Source organism: Mobula birostris, chromosome 4 (genome assembly GCF_030028105.1).
Source record: "Mobula birostris isolate sMobBir1 chromosome 4, sMobBir1.hap1, whole genome shotgun sequence".
Classification (NCBI taxonomy): Eukaryota; Metazoa; Chordata; class Chondrichthyes; order Myliobatiformes; family Myliobatidae; genus Mobula; species Mobula birostris.
The window spans coordinates 191066537-191088181 of NC_092373.1; the positions used below are offsets into that span (position 1 = coordinate 191066537).

Consider the following 21645-nt stretch of genomic DNA (forward strand, 5'->3'; position numbering starts at 1 on the left):
GTATGGATTTATAGTCCCAGTTTTCTCTGTTCTACTGCACTCCTCAGTGCCCTATCATTCAATTCATTCAGTTCAATTCAATTTAAGTTGAAATGTCATTCAACCAGATATGAATACCCATGAATACAGCCAAATGAGACAGAGTTACTCCAGGATCCAAGGTGCAAAACACAGTACCAACAGTCTCACAGCACAAAGCATGAATAGCACATACAAGCAGATTTCTGCAGCATTCATTGTCTCAGGGTGTGAACAATTTTGTGCGTGGCTGTATCTTACTGATATCTTTATGTGGGATATCAGTAAGATGCAGCAACACAAAAACCTGGTCCACGCCCTGGTTCCATGAATGCAACAGGAATCTGCTATTGACTACCATACAACTTGTCTTCTGCCAAGGGAACGGTGGCGGGGGGGGGGGGGGCGGGCGGAGGGGGAGGCCAGCACTGACTCCAGCTGGACAGTGTGACACTTCTCTCCTCGTGGCTGTAAACAGGCGACACTGCGGCTTGAGGCCTAGTCCGCACTACAACTGAGGCCACACATTCCCCCCCCCCCCCATTCGCCCCTGCTCACCACCAATAAATTAGTGAATCAAACTTGTGGCATTCCACCGTAACACTGTCCAAAAGGTTCTTGCGATCACAAGAAGAGCGACCAAGATGGCCGCTTGCTGTTAGATTGTACGCCTGTTTCGATGCAGACATTAATATAATGTGCAGCTCCTTCATTTTCTCCGCCAACAAGCAACGTGCTGATGGGGTAGGCCTGCAGTATTTTAAGTTCTTAACATCTAACAGGATCTTGTGATCATAAAAAATACACTTAAGAAAGAAAATAGCAGCTTTTGTTGACCCCATCGAAGCCGTTACGATCGCATATGCCATGATCTTACCAGAACCTGTATAAGTCCTATCCTGGTTTGACCTCCCAAAGTGCAACATCTCTGTACTTAGGTACAACATTTGAGGAGGCCACTTGACCCATGATAACTCCCAGGAAAGCAATCTTATCAGTTCCATTCCCCTCCTCCCCGTTCCCTGTTGTCCCACAGCTTCTTGTTTGCTACTCCCACCTTTCAAATCCCCTTCCTGATGCTGCTGCCATGTTCTCGAATCCTTATTTCTAACTCTTCCGTTAATGTCATTTCAGTATTTCTTTGTCAGAGACAAAAATTCTGCAGATGCTGGAAATCTAGAGTAATGCCCACAAAATGCTGGAGGAACTCAATAGGTCAGGCAGATCTGTGGATGAGAATAAGCAGTCAACGTTTTAGGGTAGGACCTTTTATCAGGAGTGGAAAGAAAAGGGGTCAGAAGCCAGAATAAGAAGGTGGAGGTGTAGCGTAATGTAATGGGTGAAAACGAGCCAAATTCACACAACCACCAACATTGAGTTGGGGTTCACTTTGAGAGACTGGTCTGTCATGATGACATAATTATGTGGAAGTTTGTGTTATTGTGCTTTATGTTTAGTGTTTGGAGAGCAATAAAAGAGCTTGTTACGGTTTTCCTTATACATAAAATGCCTCACTGTGTTTGTTTGTGAAAGCCTACAATGGGGAGGGGGGCTCCTACCTTCTTATTCTGGCTTTTTATTCCAGTCTGAATGAAGGGTCTCAGCCTGAAATGTTGACAGTTTATTTCCCTCCATAGATGCTGCCTGATTTGCTGAATTCCTCCAGCATTTTGTGTGTGTTTACATCAATATCCTTTGCTTCATTCTAGTGCTTTGTACTCATTTTGTGTATACTGTTTACTCTATGGCTTCACGTGAACAAGGAATTTCATTGCGCCTTGGTGACCCTGACGGTAAACATCCATCCATAAACCCTTCCACTTCTCTGTATCCCTGCAGGGCTCCATGACTCTACATCTTCACCAGAAGAGTTATGGAAAGTCAAATGGCATTAAAACCAACAGGCATGGGCAATAAATGTCTACTGTGCTTCCACACCATTACAAGAACGACGCTATCTTTAAGTGTATTTTTGCAGAGTAGGACAGTGTGATTGGAGCAGTGTGTTTGGTCAAATAATATTTTGCATGTAGGACACCCGCAGGTTCGAGCATTCATTTCGCATGGGGGGATAAACAGTTTGCACCAGGCCGTGTACCACGGAGTCCCAGTGCTGGGTATGCCTCTCTTCTTTGACCAGATGGATAACATCATCCGCTTGATGAGCAAAGGAATGGCCCTTTCTATATCCGTAGGAGAACTGGAAGAAGAGACTTTACGCACAAAGCTGACACAACTATTAACCAATCCCAGGTAACGTATTCCTACTTAAATAGATAGCACATGGTATATTTCCAATCTCAGCAATGAAGAGAATTTATAATTGCTAATAAATGATGCAGTCCTACATTGCAGAATGAGGCCATTCGGCCCATTGAGTTTTGGTCTGCTCTTGGCTTCTCTTCCATTAGTGTTATTCTCCTACACTTCCCTCACAGCCATGCAAATATTTTCTCTCTCATAATATTTATCAGACTCCATTCTGAATTCATGGAAATGTTCCTACAACCAATGGACTTACTTTCAAGGGCTCTTCATCTCGTGTTCTTGATGTTTATTGCTTATTTATTTATGGGTATGGTTTCTTCTTTTATATTTGCAGTTTGTTGTCTTCTGCAATTGATTGAACACCCCAGTTGGGCAGTCTTTCATTAGCTCTGTTAGAGTTATTATTAGAAACACAGAAACCCTACAGCACAATACAGGCCCTTCTGCCCACAATGCTGTGCTGAACATGTACTTACTTTAGAAATTACCCAGGGTTACCCATAGCCCTCTATAAAAGCAACGAGATAATGCTGAGCCTGTATAAGACACTAGTTATGCTGCACTTGGAGTTTTGTCAACAGATTTAGGCCCCATATCCCAGAAAGAATGTGTTGTCATTTGAGAGAGTCCAGAGGAGGTTCATAAGGATGATTCCGGGAGTGAAGGGGTTAACATATGAGGAGTGTTTGGCAGCTTTGGGCCTGTACTCACTGGAATTTAGGAAAATGTGGGGGGATCTCATTGAAACCTACCGAATGTTGAAAGGACTCGATAGGGTGGATGTGGAGAGAATGTTTCCTCTGGTGGGGGTATCCAAAACTAGACAGAGCCTCAAAATTGAGGGGTGACCTTTTGGAACAGAGGTAAGGAGTAATTTTTTTTTTATCCAGAGAGTAGTGAATCTGTGGAATTCTCTGCCAGAGACTGCTGGGGAGGCAAGTCCGTGTGTATATTTAAGGCAACAGTTGATAGTTACATGATCGCCAAGAGCATCAAAGGATATGGTGAGAAGGCAGGTATGGGGTTGAATGGGATCCGGGATATTGGCATGGATAGAGGAATGGCTGACAGGCAGGAGGCATCGAGTGGGAATAAAGAGGCCTTTTCTGATTGGCTGCCGGTGACTAGTGGTGTTCCTCAGGGGTCAGTAATGGAACCGTTACTTTTCACATTGTTTGTCAGTGATTTACATAATGAAATTGATGGCTTTGTGGTAAAGTTTTCAGGTGATATGAAAATAGGTGGAGGGGTTGGTAGTGCTGAGGAAGCAATGCGATTGTAGCAGAACTTAGACACATTGGAAGATTAGGCAAAAAAGTGACAAATGCAATGCAGTGTTGGGAAATGTATGTTTGTGCATTTTGGTAAATGGATCAATAGTGCAACTTGTTATCTAAATAGGGAGAAGGTTCAAACATCAGAGAGACTTAGGAGTCCTTGTGCAAGATTCCCAGAAGGTTAATTCACAGGTTGAGTCTGTGGTAAAGAAGGCAAATGCAATGTTGGCATTTATTTCAAGGGGAATAAAATATAAAAGCAAGGAGATAATGCTGAGGCTTTATAAGGCACTAGTCAGGCCGCACTTGGAGTGTTGTCAACAGTTTTGGACCCCATATCTGGGAAGGGATGTGTTGTCATTGGAGAGAGTTCAGAGGAGGTTCATGAGGATGATTCTGGGAATGAAGGGGTTAACATATGAGGAGCGTTTGGCATTTTTCACCCTGTACTCACTGGAATTTAGAAGAATGCGGGTGGATCTCATAGAAACCTACTGAATGTTGAAAGTATTAGATCGGGTGGATGTGGAAAGGATGTTTCTTATGATGAGGGTATCCAGAACTAGAGAACACAACCTCAGAATTGAGGAGCAACCTTTTAGAACAGAGGTAAGGAGGAATTTTTTTAGCCAGAGTGTGGTGAGTCTGTGGAATCTTCTGCCACAGACTGCAGTGGACACCAAGTCCATAGGTATATTTAAAGTGGAAGTTAATAGTTTCCTGATTGGTCAGGGCATCAAAGGATATGGCAAGAAGGCAGGTTGATAGGGTTGAGTGGGATCTGGGATCAGTCATGATGGAATGGCGGAGCGTACTCGATGAGCTGAATGGCCTAATTCTGCTCCTGTGTCTTATAGCCTTACAGAAAGTTGTAAAATTAGTCAGTTCCATCATGGGTACTAGTCTCCATAGTATCCAAGACATCGTCAAGAAGCATTGCCTCAGAAAGGGGACGTCCATTATTGAGGATCACCCAGGACATGCCGTCTTCTCATTGTTACCACAGGTAGGAGGTACAGAAGCCTGAAGGCACACACTTAGTGATTCAGGAATAGCTTCTTCCCCTCTGGCATTCGGTTCCAAAATAGACATTCAACCCATGAACACTATTTTTAATTTAACTATTTGATATATATATTTAATGTAATTGTTTTACTTATTTATTTTTTACCATATGATCATCTACTGTTTGTGCTGCTGCCGGCAAGTTAACAAATTTGTTGACCATATGCTGTTGATATTAAACCTGATTCTGAAAATCAGAACTATTCATTACTGCAGATGGTCTGTATTGACTTTGCAGCATTCTGACGTGTAAGGTATATAAATGTTGTTTTCTTCTTCATCACTCAAACAGTAAGGTTAAGCCTATTACTGTAATCCCAGTAAGTGTTTGGCCAAGAATGGAAACAAAAAACTTCTGAAGTCTGGATAGAAAATAATGTTACACTTTGTTTATTTGCTTAATCCTTGACCCCACCAGGGCTTGTACCAACAGTGGATTGGTTTTAAAATTTCATATAGCATTACAGCTTAGTACAGGCCTTTCGGCCCACAAAGCTACACCATGCACAGGAGCCTCCCTAGCATCTTCAAAAGATGTTATCCCAAAAAGGCAGCATCCTTCATTAAGGACTCCCGTCACCCAGGACGTGGCCTCTTTTCATTGCTACCATCAAGGAAGGAGGTACATAGCCTGAAACACACACTCGAAATGTTTTAGAAAAAGCTTCTTCCTCTCCATCATCAGATTTTTGAACCCATGTACTCTACCTTAGTATTGTTTTTAACTCTCTTTTTGCACTACTTGTTTAATTCAATTTTTTACAGGTAGATATATGCATATAGTCATAGTCATACTTTATTGATCCCGGGGGAAACTGGTTTTCAGTACAGTTGCACCATAAATAATTAAATAGTAATAAAACCATAAATAGTTAAATAGTGATATGTAAATTATGCCAGGAAATAAGTCCAGGACCAGCCTATTGGTTCAGGTTGTCTGATCCTCCAAGGGAGGAGTTGTAAAGTTTGATGGCCACAGGCAGGAATGACTTCCTATGAATCTCTGTGTTGCATCTCGGTGGAATGAGTCTCTGGCTGAATGTACTCCTGTGCCCAACCAGTACATTATGTAGTGGATGGGAGACATTGTCCAAGATGGCATGCAACTTGGACAGCATCCTCTTTTCAGACACCACCGTCAGAGAGTCCAGTTCCATCCCCACAACATCACTGGCCTTACGAATGAGTTTGTTGATTCTGTTGGTGTCTGCTACCCTCAGCCTGCTGTCCCAGCACACAACAGCAAACATGATAGCACTGGCCACCACAGACTCGTAGAACATCCTCAGCATCGTCTGGCAGATGTTAAAGGACCTCAGTCTCCTCAGGAAATAGAGACAGCTGTGACCCTCCTTGTAGACAGCCTCAGTGTTCTTTGACCAGTCCAGTTTATTGTCAATTCGTATCCCCAGATATTTGTAATCCTATATGTTTTTGTTCAGTAGTTAAGTTGAGTCCAACTCTGTGTGACTTGATGGACTTTTGCATAAGGTTTTCTTGTCAAATTACTGGAGTGGGTTGCCATTTCCTTCTCCAGTGGACCATATTTAGTCTGACCTCTCTGCCCTGACCTAGAGCTCTACATGGGATAGCTCATGGCATCACTGAGATACACAAGCTCCCTCACCATGACAAGGTAATGGTCAATGAGGAGGAGATATATACATCAAAGTTCAAAGTACATGCAGCATATGTCACCATATGTTGTGGGAACATTTCATTGACGGCAAGTGAGGTGGAGTGAATTTCTCCCCCCTGGTTTTGGAGCCTGATGGTTGAAAGGTAATAACTATTCCTGAATGTGATGGTGTGAGTCCTGAGGCTGCTGACAGCAGCGAAAAGAGAGCATGTCCTGCTACGTGGGTGGTGGTCGGGGGTTGATCCCTGATGATGGAAGCTGCATTCCTGTGAAAAAAAATCACCTAGATGCACACAATGGTGAGCAGAGCTTTACCCATGGTGCACTGGGCTGCATCCACTACCTTCTGTAGGATTTTCCATTCAAGGGCTTTCGTATCCCATACCAGGCTGTGATGTAGCCAGTCAATATACTGTCCACAGCACATCTACAGAGATTTGTCAAAGTTTTATTTTATTATGCATTGCACTGTACTGCTGCTGCAAAACAACAAATTTCATGACATATGCCAGTGATAATAAAACTGATTGTAGTTCTGATTCTCATTCATGGTGTTGTTTTGCCCTTTTAACCTACTCTAAGGTCAATCTAATCCTCTCCTCCTACATAGCCCTCCAATATTCTGTTATCCATGTGCGTATGCATTTCTAAAATGCCTCTAATGTATCTGCCTCTTGATAGCGTAAGATATCATTTGTAATTGTACAAGGTAGCGTTGGCTCCATTACTTTTTACATTGCACTTCTCATTTCAAGACGTCTTTGTGTCTTTATCAAATCCCCATCCACGCCCCCCAACTCTAAACCTTGCCACTATCCTTTCCCTCAGCTCTTTGATCATCTATTTGGCATGACTATTAACTTCTGTCTTCAACTTGAATTTTGTCAAATTCCACTTGTGCTAAATGCCATGTGATATGTCACTATACTGGAGGTGCCACATAAATGTCATTCTTATCTTTTCAGCTTCAAGCAGAATGCCATCAGGACAAGCAAGCAGCTAAAGTTCCAGCCCTTCACTGTGGCTGAGCTCACCAGCAGGTGGATTGAATCGATTCTGAAAGTCGGAAGCGGGGAGCACTTAAAGCCTCATTCTTACCAAATGCCTGCTTACCAACTGTACTTACTGGACGTCTGTGGCTTTGCATTGGCGGCTGCAGTGTTGATCATATTCTGTGCTTACCAAGTCCTCAGGAGCCTGATACAGCGATTGCATCCGACCAAAGCTGGAAAGAAAGAAAAAGCCACTTAGTGGGAATATGTATTGTCAAAGCCCCAGTGAGTTACTTTGCTTCCCACAGTTAGAATGTGTCACAGGGTCTGGGAAACTTTTTTATTCTAACATATAGATGCCTAGACTGATTCCTAGATAATGACAATGATTTGTGCTTTGTTTATAAAATTAACATTTAGGCAAAAATCAGTATAGTACAGGGAGCTTATTGTGATTATTGAATGAGAATTTGATTCAAAATCAGATTTAATACCACTGACATATGTCGTGAAATTTGTTGTTTTATGGAAGCAGTATAGTACAATACATTAAAAACTACAATAAGAAGTATATATAAATTAAATAAATAATCAAGAGAGCAAAAATAGTGAGTGGTGATCATGGGCTGATTGTGAAATTTGTTGTTTTGCGGCAGCTGTACAGCGCAATATATAATAATAAAAAATACATGAAGAAAATATATATTAAAAACTTTAATCGTGCAAAAGAGAGCAAAAACAGAACAAGGAGTGGTGAGGTAGTGTACGTGGGTTCATTGTCCATTCGGAGATCTGATGGTGGAGAGGAAGAAGCTGTTCCAAAATTGTGGAGAGTGTGTCTTCAGGCAATGAGAAGAGGGCATGTCCTTAATGATGGATGCCATCTTTTGAAAATGCCTTTGATGGTGTGAAGGCTGGTGCCCATGATGGAGATGGCTGAGTTTATAGCCCTCTGCAGATTTTTCCGATCCTGTACAGTGGCCCCTCCATTCCAGACAATGATGAAACCAGTCAGAATGCTCTTCATGATTCATCTGTAGAAATTTGCTACAGTCTTTGGTGACATACCAAATCTCCTCAAGTGAAAGGATCACTGGCAAACTTAAGCACAGGAATCACAGAGACTTCAGCAATTAAAATAAAACTAAAGATTTAATATAGGAATGAAGAAGAAAAAAAGTAACAAGAGCTCGGTCTGAGTTTCAAAGAAGAGTTGGCATGTCCTCCGAAATACACCCTGGAGCCCATAGGAATTCTGGAGTAATCAGGTAACACAAGTGTCCAGACAAAGCAATAATCCCTGAAGCCAACAACTACAAAACAAGACATTGAATATACCATGCTGATGATCCCAAATTGAAAAAAGTTATAAATATAAAGAGAATGTAACTATTCCCATGATACCAAATGAGACACCTGCAAACCAAAGTGAAAATCCAGATCTAGTCCAAAGACAATTAGACATAAAAGGTAAACAAACCAAGGACAATGAATACCAATGAGGTGACACTGAGAAAATACGGTCCACATACTAATTCACAAAAAAACACATTTTTAAGAATGATCCCTGGTTGTGACATCAAGCTCGTAATGAAATAAAGCCGCTGTTGTGCCTTTTTCATCGATTGCATCAATGTGCTGTTTGTTGCTTATCTTATGCCATGTTGATCAAATCGAGTGCGAGAGGGCATGCTATATTAGCAACACTTGTAGGCTGCCCCCAGCACATCCTCAGGTTGTGTCGATTGTTGACGCAAACAAGATGTTTCACTGTATGTTTCCCTGTGCATAATAATAAATAAATGAGTCTGAACTGGAATCAGAGCTTTACGCAATCAATGCAGAATTAATCCGAATCAGGTTTAATATCACAGATGTATGTTGTGAAATTTGTTTTACGGCAGTATTACAGTGCAATACATAAAAATTACTATGAATTACAATAAGAAATATATACAAAAACTGAATTTAAAAAGTCATGCCAAAAATGTAGTGGGGAGCCACGGGAATGTAACGGTTAGTGTGACTTGGGGCGTCGGAGTTCAGAGTTCAATTTCAGTGCCATCCGGTGTTTGTATGTTCTCCCTGCGAATTCTGTGGGTTTCCTTTGGGTGCTCCGGTTTCTTCCCTCAGTCCAAAGGTGAACTAAATAGCCTAATTGGTCACTTTAAATTAGCCTGTGATTAGGATAAGTTTACATAATTGGGTTGTTGGGTGGGCCGGGAGGGTCTGGTCCACGATGTTAATCTAAAAAAAAGAGAGAGCGAAAAGAGTGTGGCAATTTTCACGGGTTGGTTCATTGTCTGTTCAGACATCTGCTAGCGGAGGGGTAGCAGCTGTTGCTAAAACATTGGAGTAGTTTACAAAGTTGGCGCAGGATCATTACACTGCCTGGATTAGGGTAAGACATGAACCGAGAGCCCGTCAGTTTGCCAAGATAGACACTATAATACCAAGTGCTATCTAAATATGACCTAGGTGTTTCATTCATATCCAGGACAAGATTAAATTTAATCCATTGTGGCAAGGGCAGATAGTTGAGTAATTAATTATTTCCAAGAACTTGCTCTACTGATATTAAGTTCTGTATGTCCAAAATTGAAAGTACTTTTATTATCAAAGCATGTATGTAGTATTCAACCCCGAGATTCATCTTCCCACAGGCAGCCATGAAACAAAGAAACACCATGAAACCTGTTCAAAGAAAACATCAAACACCCAACACACACAAAAAAAGAACAAATCGTACAAGTGGCAAGAACACGAGCAATTAATACACTCGATATTAAACAACAAACAGCAGAATCCTTGAAACAGTCGGGGAATATTTAGTGTAGTTCAGTTCAATTCAATATGCCTTTCTACATAAGGAAAGTGACAGTAATGCAAAGGTTATCCATAGGCCATAATTGGGGTTGGGAACTCCACTGGTTGTCGAAAGACTACACAAAAACATCTTTGTTTTATATTTGAACATCACTGTGGAACGAGCTGCCGACAGAAGTGGTAGGTGCAGGTTCAGTTAGGACATAGAATGGCATAGTACAGGAACACTTTTCCATCCACAAGGTTTAGCCGAACCTAATGATTTAGTAATCAAATGGCCAACTAAGCTAATCCTTGTACCTGCATAATATCTATATCACTCCACTTTCCTCACATTCAAGTGTCTATATAAATGACTCTTGAAAGTCCCTAATGTGTCTGCCTCTACCACCACCCCAGGCTGCTCATTCCAGACACCCACCACTCTCTATGTTAAAGACTTGCCCTCGCAACTCCTTTACAGCTACCCCCTCTCACCTTAAATGCATGCCCTCTGGTAGTAGACATTTTAATCCTTGGAAAGAGACATTGTCTGTCTAGTCTATCTATGTCTCTCATGATCCTACAGACCTTTATCAGATCTCCACTCAGCCTCCGCTGCTCCAGAGAAAACAGCCTAAGTTTGTCCAACATCTCATTATAACACGTGCCCTTTAATTCAGGCTGCTGGCTGGTGGTGTAGTGGCATCAGCGCTGGACTTCGGAGCGAAGGTTCCCGAGTTCGAATCCAGCCGGCTCCCTTGCACACTTTCCAAACGTGCTGGGTTGAGCGTCGAGTTAGCAACTCGGCCTCATAAAAATAAGAAAGCCTGCTAAAAAAAGCACCGTCATGACGACATCCCGATGACTCCACTCAGAGTCAAGGGCTTTCTTCTTCTTCAGGCACCATTGTGGTAAATCTCTTTTGCACCCTCTCCAAAGCCTCAATGGTCTTGCTATAAAGGGGCAACCAGAATTCTTTGCAGCACTCCAGATGCGGTCTAATTAATGTTTTATAAGGTTGCAACAAAACATAATTGTAACATAATTAGAAGTATGGATGGGTACATGGCCTGGGTACTGATAGATGGTACTAGACAGAAGACCAAGTTGGCACAGACTAGATGGGCTGAAGGGTCTGTTTCAGAGCTGTAGAGCTCTATGGCTGTTTGTTTGAAAACCTAATGGTGTAAAGTTTGGTCATTGTTAAATGTGGAAAATATTGCAATCAGTTTATACACAGGAAGCTCCAACATACAACAATGGTTAGTAATTCAGAACATAGAAGCGTACAGCACAGGAACAGGCTCTTTGGACCATTAGGGTCAAACTAATTATGTTAATGACACCTAATCCCTTCTGTCTACACATATCCATATCCCTCAGAAGAGACCATAAAATATAGGAACAGAATTAGGCCATTAAGGCCATTGAATCTGGTCCGAGTGCTGGAGAGGTAACTACTGTATAAGGATATGGGAAGTGGGTGAGGGCATAGGGTAAGTCAGCTAGCCGACATAGAGCTTTATTTGACCTGAAAGGCCAAACTGTTTCTTTCCGTACCTCAACCATTTTGTAAACTGCCTATTCTTTAGCTTTTGAAAATAACTAGCAAAACAGTCCTGAAACACTTACTTGATTTTAATATTTTCCTTGACCTGCTCTGATTTATTTTCTACTAAATAAAGCACCATGGATTCATTACAGGGAAATCATGACAAGTCCGGTAAGATGGCGGGGCATGCAGACACAGCGGCCTCTCAGGGTACAACCAAAGGTGCTTTTTATCTTTGTTAATTGTGTTATTTTTATCGTAAGACTATACTGGACTCTAATAACTATGGGTACAGCAGGTCTACCGTATCAGTGAGCTGCTCATTGTTTGATGTAGCCGGCCGTGGGAGGAGAGTCAGGCCGCCAGGTCATGAGAACAGAATCGAGCTGCAGGGCCGTAGGTGGAGCCGGATTGAGTACAGGGGAGATAACCTGGGTGCAGATCATGCTGCCTGCTACTCAAACGCACAGGAGATGGTGTGTGAAGGCAGTGTGCAGTGAAACCGTGAATGACTGTTCTGGGCCCTGTTGAACATTGATTGCCGCAGGCCTGTTTCTCCTGTATGGTGGCGAAACAGCAGGCGAGGCAGCAGTGTCACCTCTGTTGTAGCAAGGACTAGTCCTCAAGCTGTGGGCTTGTCTGCTGCTGCAGTCCAGGTGAGGAGACGCCGGAGACTGTGTAGTGTGGCGTCCGTACTCAGTTGTGGGTGGCCTCTCTTGTCAGTGCTGCCCTCTAGTGTTGGATGGGTGGAATTACCAGCTGGACTGCCAGGAACCATCAACATGCATGACTTTTGGCTCAGACTCTTGGACTAAAGATGTGTTTTCTTGCGTGACTATATTCTTTTTTCTCTCTCGCTATTTTAAATGTGCGTGTATGTTTTTGCACCTTGGCCCCAGAGGTACGCTGTCTTGTTTGGCTATATTCATGTATAGTTTGAATGATAATTAAACTTAATTTGATTTTGATTTTGATTTGAGTGTGTTGAATATTTTGAATTTGCACTCAGAATGCGTATATTGTAAACTTTCAGAAGTTCTTTAATAATGAGTTATCACACAAAACTGGAATTAAATAAAAATTACTGATTTCAGCAAATGGTGATAACACATTGGAACATGCAGTGCTTTGGGGTTTAGAGTCATAGAGCACTACACCACAGGCAACAGGCCCTTTGCTCCATCTCCTCAATGCTGAACTACTATTCTGGCTCATCCCATCAACCCGCACCTGGACCGTAGTCCCAATACCACTCCCATCCATGTACTTGTCCAAATTTTTCTTAAATATTGTAATTTAACCTGTATCCTCCACTTCCCCTTGCAGCTTGTTCCACACTCTCAACACCCTGTGAGTGAACAAGTTCCCTCTCAGGTTCCCCTTAAATATTTCACCTTTCTCCTGCAACTTATGACCTCTAGTTCAAGTCTCACCCAACCTCAGCGGAAAAAGCCTGCTTGCATTTAGTCTACCTACTCCCCTCATAATTTTGTATACCTCTATCAAGTATGTCCTCATTCTCCTACACTGCATAAAATCAAGTCCTCTCCTATTCATCCTTTCCCTAAACTTCAGGTCCTCAAGTTCCAGGAACACCCTAGTAAAGTTTTCTCTGCACTCTTTCAACCTTTGTGATATCTTCCAGTTTGGTGGGTGACCAGAACTGCGCACAATACTCCAAATGAGGCCTCACTAATGTCTTATACAACTTCAACGTGACATCCTGACCTCTGTGCTCATTGCAACACACAAAAATGCTGGAGGAACTCAGCAGGCCAGGCAGCATCTATGGAAAAGAGTACAGTCGACGTTTCTGGCTGAGACTCTTCAACATCTGAAGATTTACTCTTGTCCGTACTCATTGTTCTGATCTATGAAGGCCAATGTGCCAAAAGCTCTCTTTACAACCCTATCTACCCATGACTCACCAGTTAGTATTTGCTTTTCCGGTCTACTCACTGCAGCTTCAGTTTCTTGACTCGATTGAACCTCCCTTCTCACACCCCCCGTTCACCATAGCACGCATTCCCATCTGCCCATTCAATTCCCTTTGGCTCCATTTAGTTGACTTTCTACTGACCTTTAACTTTATCAGGTCAACTGGGAAATTTATTAAAGTACAATGTAATATCTTAAAAGGAGTGAATTAAAATGTGTGTTAGTGTAGAATCAAATCCAACAGTCCAGAAATTCTACTATCCAGTATGACCAACATCCCAAATGTGCTGAATTATCAGTTTTATGAAATAGAAAACTTCAAAGTTCAAAGTAACTTTATTAGCAAAGTACATATATGTCACCATGTACAATCCTGAGATTCATTTTCCTGTGGACATACTCAATAAATCTAGAATATAATAATAATCATAATAGAATTAATGAAAAACCACATCAACTTGGACATTCAATCAGTCTGCAAAACACAAGAAACTGTGCAAATACAAAAATAAAAATTAATAATAATAAATAAATATGTAATAAATATCAAGAATATGAGATGACAAGTCCTTGAAAGTGAATCCATGGGTTGTGGGAACATTTCAATGATGAAATGAAGTTGAATGAAGATATACCTTTTAGTTTAAGAGCCTGGTGGTTGAGGGGTAATAACTGTTCCTGAACCTGGTAGTGTGAGTCCTGAGGCTCCTGGACCTCCTTCCTGATGGCAGCAACAAGAAGAGAGCATGTCCTGGGTGGTGGGGGTCCCTGATGATAGATGCTGACTTCCCTGCAACAATGCTTCATGTAGATGTGCTCAATGGCGGGGAGGGCTTTACCTGTGATTAACTGGGCCATGTCCATTACTTTGTGTAGGAATTTCCATTCAAGGGCATTGGTATCTCCCTGCCAGTCAGTGATGCAGCCAGTCAATATACTCTCCACTATAGAAGTTAGTTGAAGTTTTAGATGTCATGCTAAATGTTTGCAAACTTCTAAGGAAGTAGAGGTGGTAGTGTGCTTTCTTTGTAATCGCACCTAAATGCCAGGCCCAGGACAGATCCTCAGAAATGATAACACTGGGGTATTTAAATTTGCTGACCTTTTCCACCTCTGATTTCCCGATGAGGACTAGCTTGTGGACGTCTGGTTTCCTTCTGCTGAAGTCAATAGTCAGCTCCTTGGTCTTGCTGACATTCAGTAAGAGGTTGTTTTTGTTGTGACATTACTCAGCCAGATTTTCAGTCTTCCTCCTTTGTGCTGATTCATCGCCACCTTTGATTTGGCTACGACAGTGGTGCCATCAGCAAACTTGAATATGGCAATTGGAATTGTGTTTGGCCACATGGTCATAGATGTAAAGCAAGCAAAGCAGGGGACTAAGCACACAGCCCTGTGGTGCACTTGTGTTAATGGGAATTTATGGAGATGTTGTTGCCAATTAGATTGGGAAGTGAGGAAACAGAGGATCCAATTGCACAAGGATGTATTGAGGCCAAGGTCTTGAAGCTTATTGATTAGTTTAGAGGGGATATTGATATAGAGGGGATACTGCTGTGCTGCAGTCGATAAAGAGCATCATAATCTATGTATCTTTGCTGTCCAGTTGTTCCAGGGTTGAGTGAAGTGTCAGTGAGATGGCATCTGCTGTGGGCCTGTTGCTTGGTAGGCATTTTACACTGGATCCAAGTTGCTTCTCAGCCAGAAGTCAATATGTTTCATCACCAACCTCTCAAAATACTTCATCATTGTGTACGTAAGTGCTACTGGATGATAGTCGTTGAAGCAGGTTACCACAAGTGGGTACCTCAGATTGCCAAAGCGAGAAGTTAAAGATCTCAGTGAACACTCCAGCTAGTTGACCAGCACAAGTATTTAGTACTTGGCCGGGTACCCCGTCCAGGCTGGATGCTTTTCAAGGGTTCACCTTCCTGAAGGTTGCTCGCACATCAGCCTCAGAGTTTGAAATCACAGGATCATCAGGGGCTGTGGGGTTTGTGATGGTTCCTCTATGTTTTGATGATCAAAGCAAGCATACAAGACATTAAGCTCATCTGGAAGCTTGTTGTCACTCATGTCACTTGATTTAACTTTATAGGAGGTGATATTACTTAAGCCCTGCCACAGCTGAGCATCCTTCATTGATCCATGGTTAGTTCAGATTTGCCACTTCGCCTGTGAGATGGCTTCCTGGATATTGTACCTGGACCTCTTATAACATTCTTGGTCACCAGATTTGAGCGCCTCTGCTCTGGCCCTCAGCAGATTGAAGATCTCATGGTTTATCCAATGTTTCTGGTTGGGGATGACTCTGAATGACTTTGTGGGGGCACTCTAGTCAACAACTAGAGTGAGGGGTTTAGATGGGGTGGAGTTTGTACGGTGTGTTTAGGAAAATTTCTTGATACAATATGTAGATAAGCCTACAAGAGGAGAGGCTGTACATGATCTGGTATTGGGAAATGAACCTGGTCAGGTGTCAGGTCTCTCAGTGGGGGAGCATTTTGGTGATCACAATTTTATCTCCTTTACCATAGCATTGGAGAGAGATAGGAACAGACAAGTTAGGGAAACATTTAATTGGAGTAAGGGGAATTATGAGGCTATCAGGCAGGAACTTGGAAGCATAAATTGGAAACAGATGTTTTCAAGGAAATGTATGGAAGAAATGGGGCAAATGCTTAGGGGATATTTGCGTGGGGTTCTGCGTAGATACATTCCAATGAGACAGGGAAAGGATGGTAGGTTACAGGAACCGTGGTGTACAAAGGCTGTTGTAAATCTAGTCAAGAAGAAAAGAAGAGCTTATGAAAGGTTCAAAAAACTAGGTAATGATAGAGATCCAGAAGATTATAAGGCTAGCAGAAAGGAACCTAAGAATGAAATTAGGAGAGCCAGAAGGGGCCATGAGAAGGCCTTGGCAGACAGGATTAAGGAAAAACCCAAGGAATTCTACAAGTATGTGAAGAGCAAAAGGATAAAACGTGAGAGAATAGGACCAATCAAGTGTGACAGTGGAAAAGTGTGTATGGAACCGGAGGAAATAACAGAGGTACTTAATGAAAACTTTGCTTCAGTATTCATTACGGAAAAGGATCTTTGCGATTGTAGGGGTGACTTGCAGCGTACTGAAAAGCTTGAGCATGTAGATATTAAGGAAGAGGATGTTCTGGAGCTTTTGGAAAGCATCAAATTGGATAAGTCACCGGGACCAGAAGGGATGTACCTCAGGCTACTGGAGGAAGTGAGGGAGATTACTGAGCCTCTGGCAATGATCTTAGCATCATCAGTGAGGACGGGAGAGGTTCTGGAGGATTGGAGAGTTGCGAATGTTGTTCCCTTATCCAAGAAAGGGAGTAGGGATAGCCCAGGAAATTATAGACCAGTGAGTCTTACTTCAGTGGTTGGTAAGTTGATGGAGAAGATCCTGAGAGGCAGGATTTATGATCATTTGGAGAGGCATAATATGATTAGGAATAGTCAGAATGGCTTTGTCATAGGCAGGTCATGCTTTACGAGCCTGATTGAACTTTTTGAAGATGTGACTAAACACATTGATGAATGTAGAGCCGTAGATGTAGTGTATATGGATTTCAGCAAGGCATTTGATAAGGTACCCCATGCAAGGCTTATTGAGAAAGTAAGGAGGCATGGGATCCAAGGGAACATTGCTTTGTGGATCTAGAACTGGCTTGCCCACTGAAGGCAAAGATTGTTTGTAGACGGGTCATATTCTGCATGGAGGCCGGTGACTAGTGGTGTGCCTCAAAGATCTGTTCTGGGACCCCTACTCTTCCTGATTTTTATAAGTGACCTGGATGAGGAAGTGGAGGAATGCGTTAGTAAATTTGCTGATGACACAAATGCTGGGGGTGTTGTGGATAGTGTGGAGGGCTGTCAGAGTTTACAGCCGGACATTGATAGGATGCAAGACTGGGCTGAGAAGTGGCAGATGGAGTTCAACCCAGATAAGTGTGAAGTGGTTCATTTTGGCAGGTCAAATATGATGGCAGGATATAGCATTAATGGCAAGACATACAGGACCCCGGTCAGACCCCATTTGGAGTACTGTGCTCAATTCTGGTCGCCTCACTACAGGAAGGATGTGGAAACGATAGAAAGGGTGCAGAGGAGATTTACAAGGATGTTGCCTGGATTGGGGAGCATGCCTTATGAGTATGGGCTGAGTGAACTTGGTCTTTTCTCTTTGGAGCGACGAAGGATGAGAGGTGACCTGATAGAGGTGTACAAGAAAATGAGAGGCATTGATCATGTGGATAGTCAGAGGCTTTTTCACAGGGCTGAAATGGCTAGCACGAGAGGGCAAAGTTTTAAGGTGTTTGGAAGTAGGTACAGAGGAGATGTCAGGGGTAAGTTTTTTACGCAGAGAGTGATGAGTGCATGGAATGGGCTGCCAGCAGCGGTGGTGAAGGCGGAAACAAGAGGGTCTTTTCAGAGACTACTGGATGGATACATGGAGCTCAGAAAAATAGAGAGCTATGGGTAAGCCTCGGAAGTTCTAAGGTAAGGACATGTTTGGCACAACTTTGTGAGCCGAAGAGTCTGTATTGTGCTGTAGGTTTTCTATGTTTCTATGTTTCTAACTGTTTTTATGGTTTATTCATTCAGATCCATAGATGAATCCCTGAACACGATCCAGTCCACTCACTTGAAACAATCCTATAGCAACTTCATTGCCTCCAACTACCACCTCTTTGTTGTCCTAATCTCTGGAGCCTTGCTCTTTAGCCTCTGTCTGTAAGCAGCTAGGAGAAGGACAGCCAGGTGATCAGATCTGCCAGAGTGCCGTCTGGGTATGGAATGGTAGGAATTCCTTAACTTCGTATAACAGTGGTGTAGTGTATTGGGATCTCTGGTGCTACAGGGTATATGCTGATGGTAATTGGGCTGGGACTTCTTCAAGCAAGGCTGGTTGAACTTTCCGACCGTTTTTTTGGAATGCTCGGAATGGATTGTTTCTTGTTTGGAGACGGCGTCATGCAGTATCTCAGGCACTTGAATATAGTCAGCCGCTGGTTTTGTGTAAACTGCTGTCAGGATTATGGAGGAGAATTCCCTGGGTTAGTAGAACAGATGGAATTTGGCCATTAAGAGTTCAAGGTCAGGGGAACACAAGTTTGACTCAACCGCCATATCAGAGCACCACTGAAGGTTTATCATGAAACACACACTTCCAGCTTTTCCCTTTTCTGAATCAGCAATTTGGCCCATCCTGTGAAGCAAGAAGCCTATGGGTTTGATCTGGAATGCTGGGTGTAAGCTATGTCTTCTTCAAACACAGGACACAATAATGGCTCATTTCCCTGACCTCAGGTGCTCAGTTTTGTTCTCCAGCAACAGCACATTTGCTAACAAGATGCTGGGTAGGAAGAAGCAGGGAGGGATCTCATCTCTCTGCATTTCAGCCTGGCTTGGAGACTCCCCCTCCAGCCTTGCTTCTGGCCATGGCCATGAATACTTGTCTGCTTAAAAGTTGTACCTGCTTGGTCCGCCAAGTCCTTCAGAAGGTCATCAAATCAGGAGATCATTAAGTTGATTTAAAAGTGCATTTCTTAAAGGGAAATTACTTGCTGCAGATTGCAGTGAGAGTAATTCAATAGAGTTATGTTTAGAAGTATTGTACGGATCCTGAAGAACGTCGCTGTGGTTTACCAGCACCATCTTGTCAAAAATTCCTGTCGTATCCTGCAATACCAGGGGGATATGTTCCTGGAATAAAAATTCCAGAGGTATAGATTGTTAATAAAATAGGAAGCTCAAAACCCACTGGCCACTGGAGGAATTTCAATGTTGTGCCAACTAAATCTGCTTCACCATCAATTTAACCCTTTCCAACTTCACAGCCTATAATCCTTAAGTTTTCTTACATCCGTGCATCTAAGAGTCTTTTAAGTGTCCTGATTGTATCAGCCTCTACCATCACCTCCAGCAATGCATTCTGTTGGACGAACTCATGGCACAATTACAGACAGGTCAGTGTGACATATACCACTCCTTGTGTAAAATAACCCATTTCTGACATCCCCCCTAAACTTTCTTCCACTCATTTTAAATGGATGTCCTCTGATGTTCACCCCGGAGGAAATGTGCCAGTTGCCCACCATATCTATGCCCCTCATAATCTTATACAACTCTATCAAGTAACTCAAGTAACCTCTAATCCTCCATTGTCCCAAAGAGAAAAACTCTAATTTACTCAAGCATTCCTCATAAAACATATTCTCTAATCCAGGCAGCATCCTGACAAAAATATCTTCTGCACCATGTCTAAAGCTTCTAAAACCTTCCTCTAATGAGGTAACTAGACGGAACACAATATTCGATGTGTGCTTTAACAAGAGTTTTAGCTCATGGCTCTTGAACTCAATCACCCAACTGCTGAAGAGTAGCATAACATTTGCCTTTTTAACAACTCTATCAACTAGCGCTGCAGCTTTAAGTGATCTCTGGACTTGGACCCCAAGAACCCTCTGTTCCTCCACATTGCTAAGAGTCATTCCATCCCTCTATCTCATCCTCCTATATCAGTTCCTTTTCATTTTTTCTGTTCTTTTAAAATTTCGATTCTCTTTGAACATCTATTTAGTTCCTCATTTTGATCACTTAGTAGCCATGTTTCTATAATACAATGAGGACATTCTTATCACAAATATTTGTGCCACTGATTCATCTTTGTGAAAATTGCAGGCATTTAGGTGCATCACCTTTAACTTCGCCATGATAGCATCTTTAGCAAGTTGACTCCATTTGCTTGTTGCCTTGATTTCTGTGGCCTATTTATTTTACAGACTAATTTTAATAATTTAAAGCTTCATTTTAAAGTTCAAAAGCAAATTTGTTATCGAACTACATATATACCACCATATATGTGCTTTACTAGAGCTGTTAGTAGTGGTTTAAATTAATATGACAGGGGGATGGGAAGCAGTATGATAGATCAGAGGATGAGCTAGCAGGTTTACAAGTAGATGATGGGTGTAATATGAATGTAAGGAAGGGCAAACCAATGATTGGGTACAGATGCAGGCAGAGCAAAGAGTTAAGTTACCATGGAGGCAAAATTCAAAAGGGCAAAGAATGCAGGACTGAAGGTGCTATATTTAAATGTGCGTAGGATTTGGAATAAGGTAAATTAACTCATGGCACAATTACAGATAGGTCGGTATAACGTTGTGAGCATCACTAAGTCATAGCTACAAGAAAGATATAGTTGGGAGCTTAACGTCAAAAGATATACCTTGTACCAAAAGGACAGGTAGGAAGACATAGGCAGTGGTGTGGTTCTGTTGGTAAGAGATGGAATTACACCTTTAGAAAGAGGTGACACAGGGTCAGAGAATGTTGAATCTTTATGGGTGGAGTCAAAAAACTACAAGAGTAAAAACACCATTATAGGAACATTATATAGACCCCCAAATAGTGGTCAAGTTGTAGGGTTAAGATTGCAAAGGGAGTTGGAAAAGGCATGTAATAAGGGTAAGGATGCAATTGTAATGGGGGATTTCAATATGAAAGGGGATTGGGAAAATCAGGTTGATGTTGGATCACAAGAGAGGGAATTTGTTGAATGCCTACAAGATGTCTTTTTAGAGCAGCTTGTGCTTGAGCCTACTAAGGGAAAGGCTATCTTAGATTGCATATGTAATGCCCTGGGAAAGGTTTCACTGCTAATGTAATGGTTTCTCTGTAGCAGCAGTGTATCTGGGTTTATGACAAGAGATAATAGGGGCTTTGGAATGTGTGGCATCTAATGAGGGGAGTGGTTTTCTTTCTTGTGAGCCCGAGTGAGGGATTTGCGGGCTTTTGTTCGGTGGAAGATGGAGAGAGGAGAGGCCAGAATGGAAAGGTCGTAGACTGCAGGACTGAGTGAACGTGGAATGGGGTGGGGAGTCGACGACACCTGGGGGAGAGGGGAAATCGGTGGAGAACGAACAGTCGGAAAAGTCGTGAGCTCCGATGTGTGCATTAGACTATTTCATTAAATGGGCCCTTTTCTTTTTGTTTTCTTTACTAACCCTCTGGTCAAATTAAGAATTTCAAAGCTAAATCGTTTAATTGCATATGGTG

The 21645-nt window shown here is 42.3% G+C and overlaps 1 protein-coding gene across 2 annotated transcripts in view; it reads left to right on the top strand.

The window, feature by feature from the left end:
• LOC140196096 (UDP-glucuronosyltransferase 3A1-like) overlaps positions 1–9078 on the top strand; it is a 47955-nt gene extending 38877 nt beyond the window's left edge. The window contains exons 6-8 of one of the 2 annotated variants that reach the window (XR_011885615.1): positions 2052–2271; positions 4421–4569; positions 7233–7310. Coding sequence is in view for 1 of the 2 variants with exons in the window: in XM_072254804.1 (XP_072110905.1) it covers positions 2052–2271; positions 7233–7518 (506 nt within the window). In the remaining variant the exon portion in view is untranslated. Of the gene's footprint in view, positions 1–2051; positions 2272–4420; positions 4570–7232 lie in introns of both variants that reach the window. The other variant, XM_072254804.1, reaches the window with a different exon arrangement.
• Positions 9079–21645: the final 12567 nt, after the last annotated feature.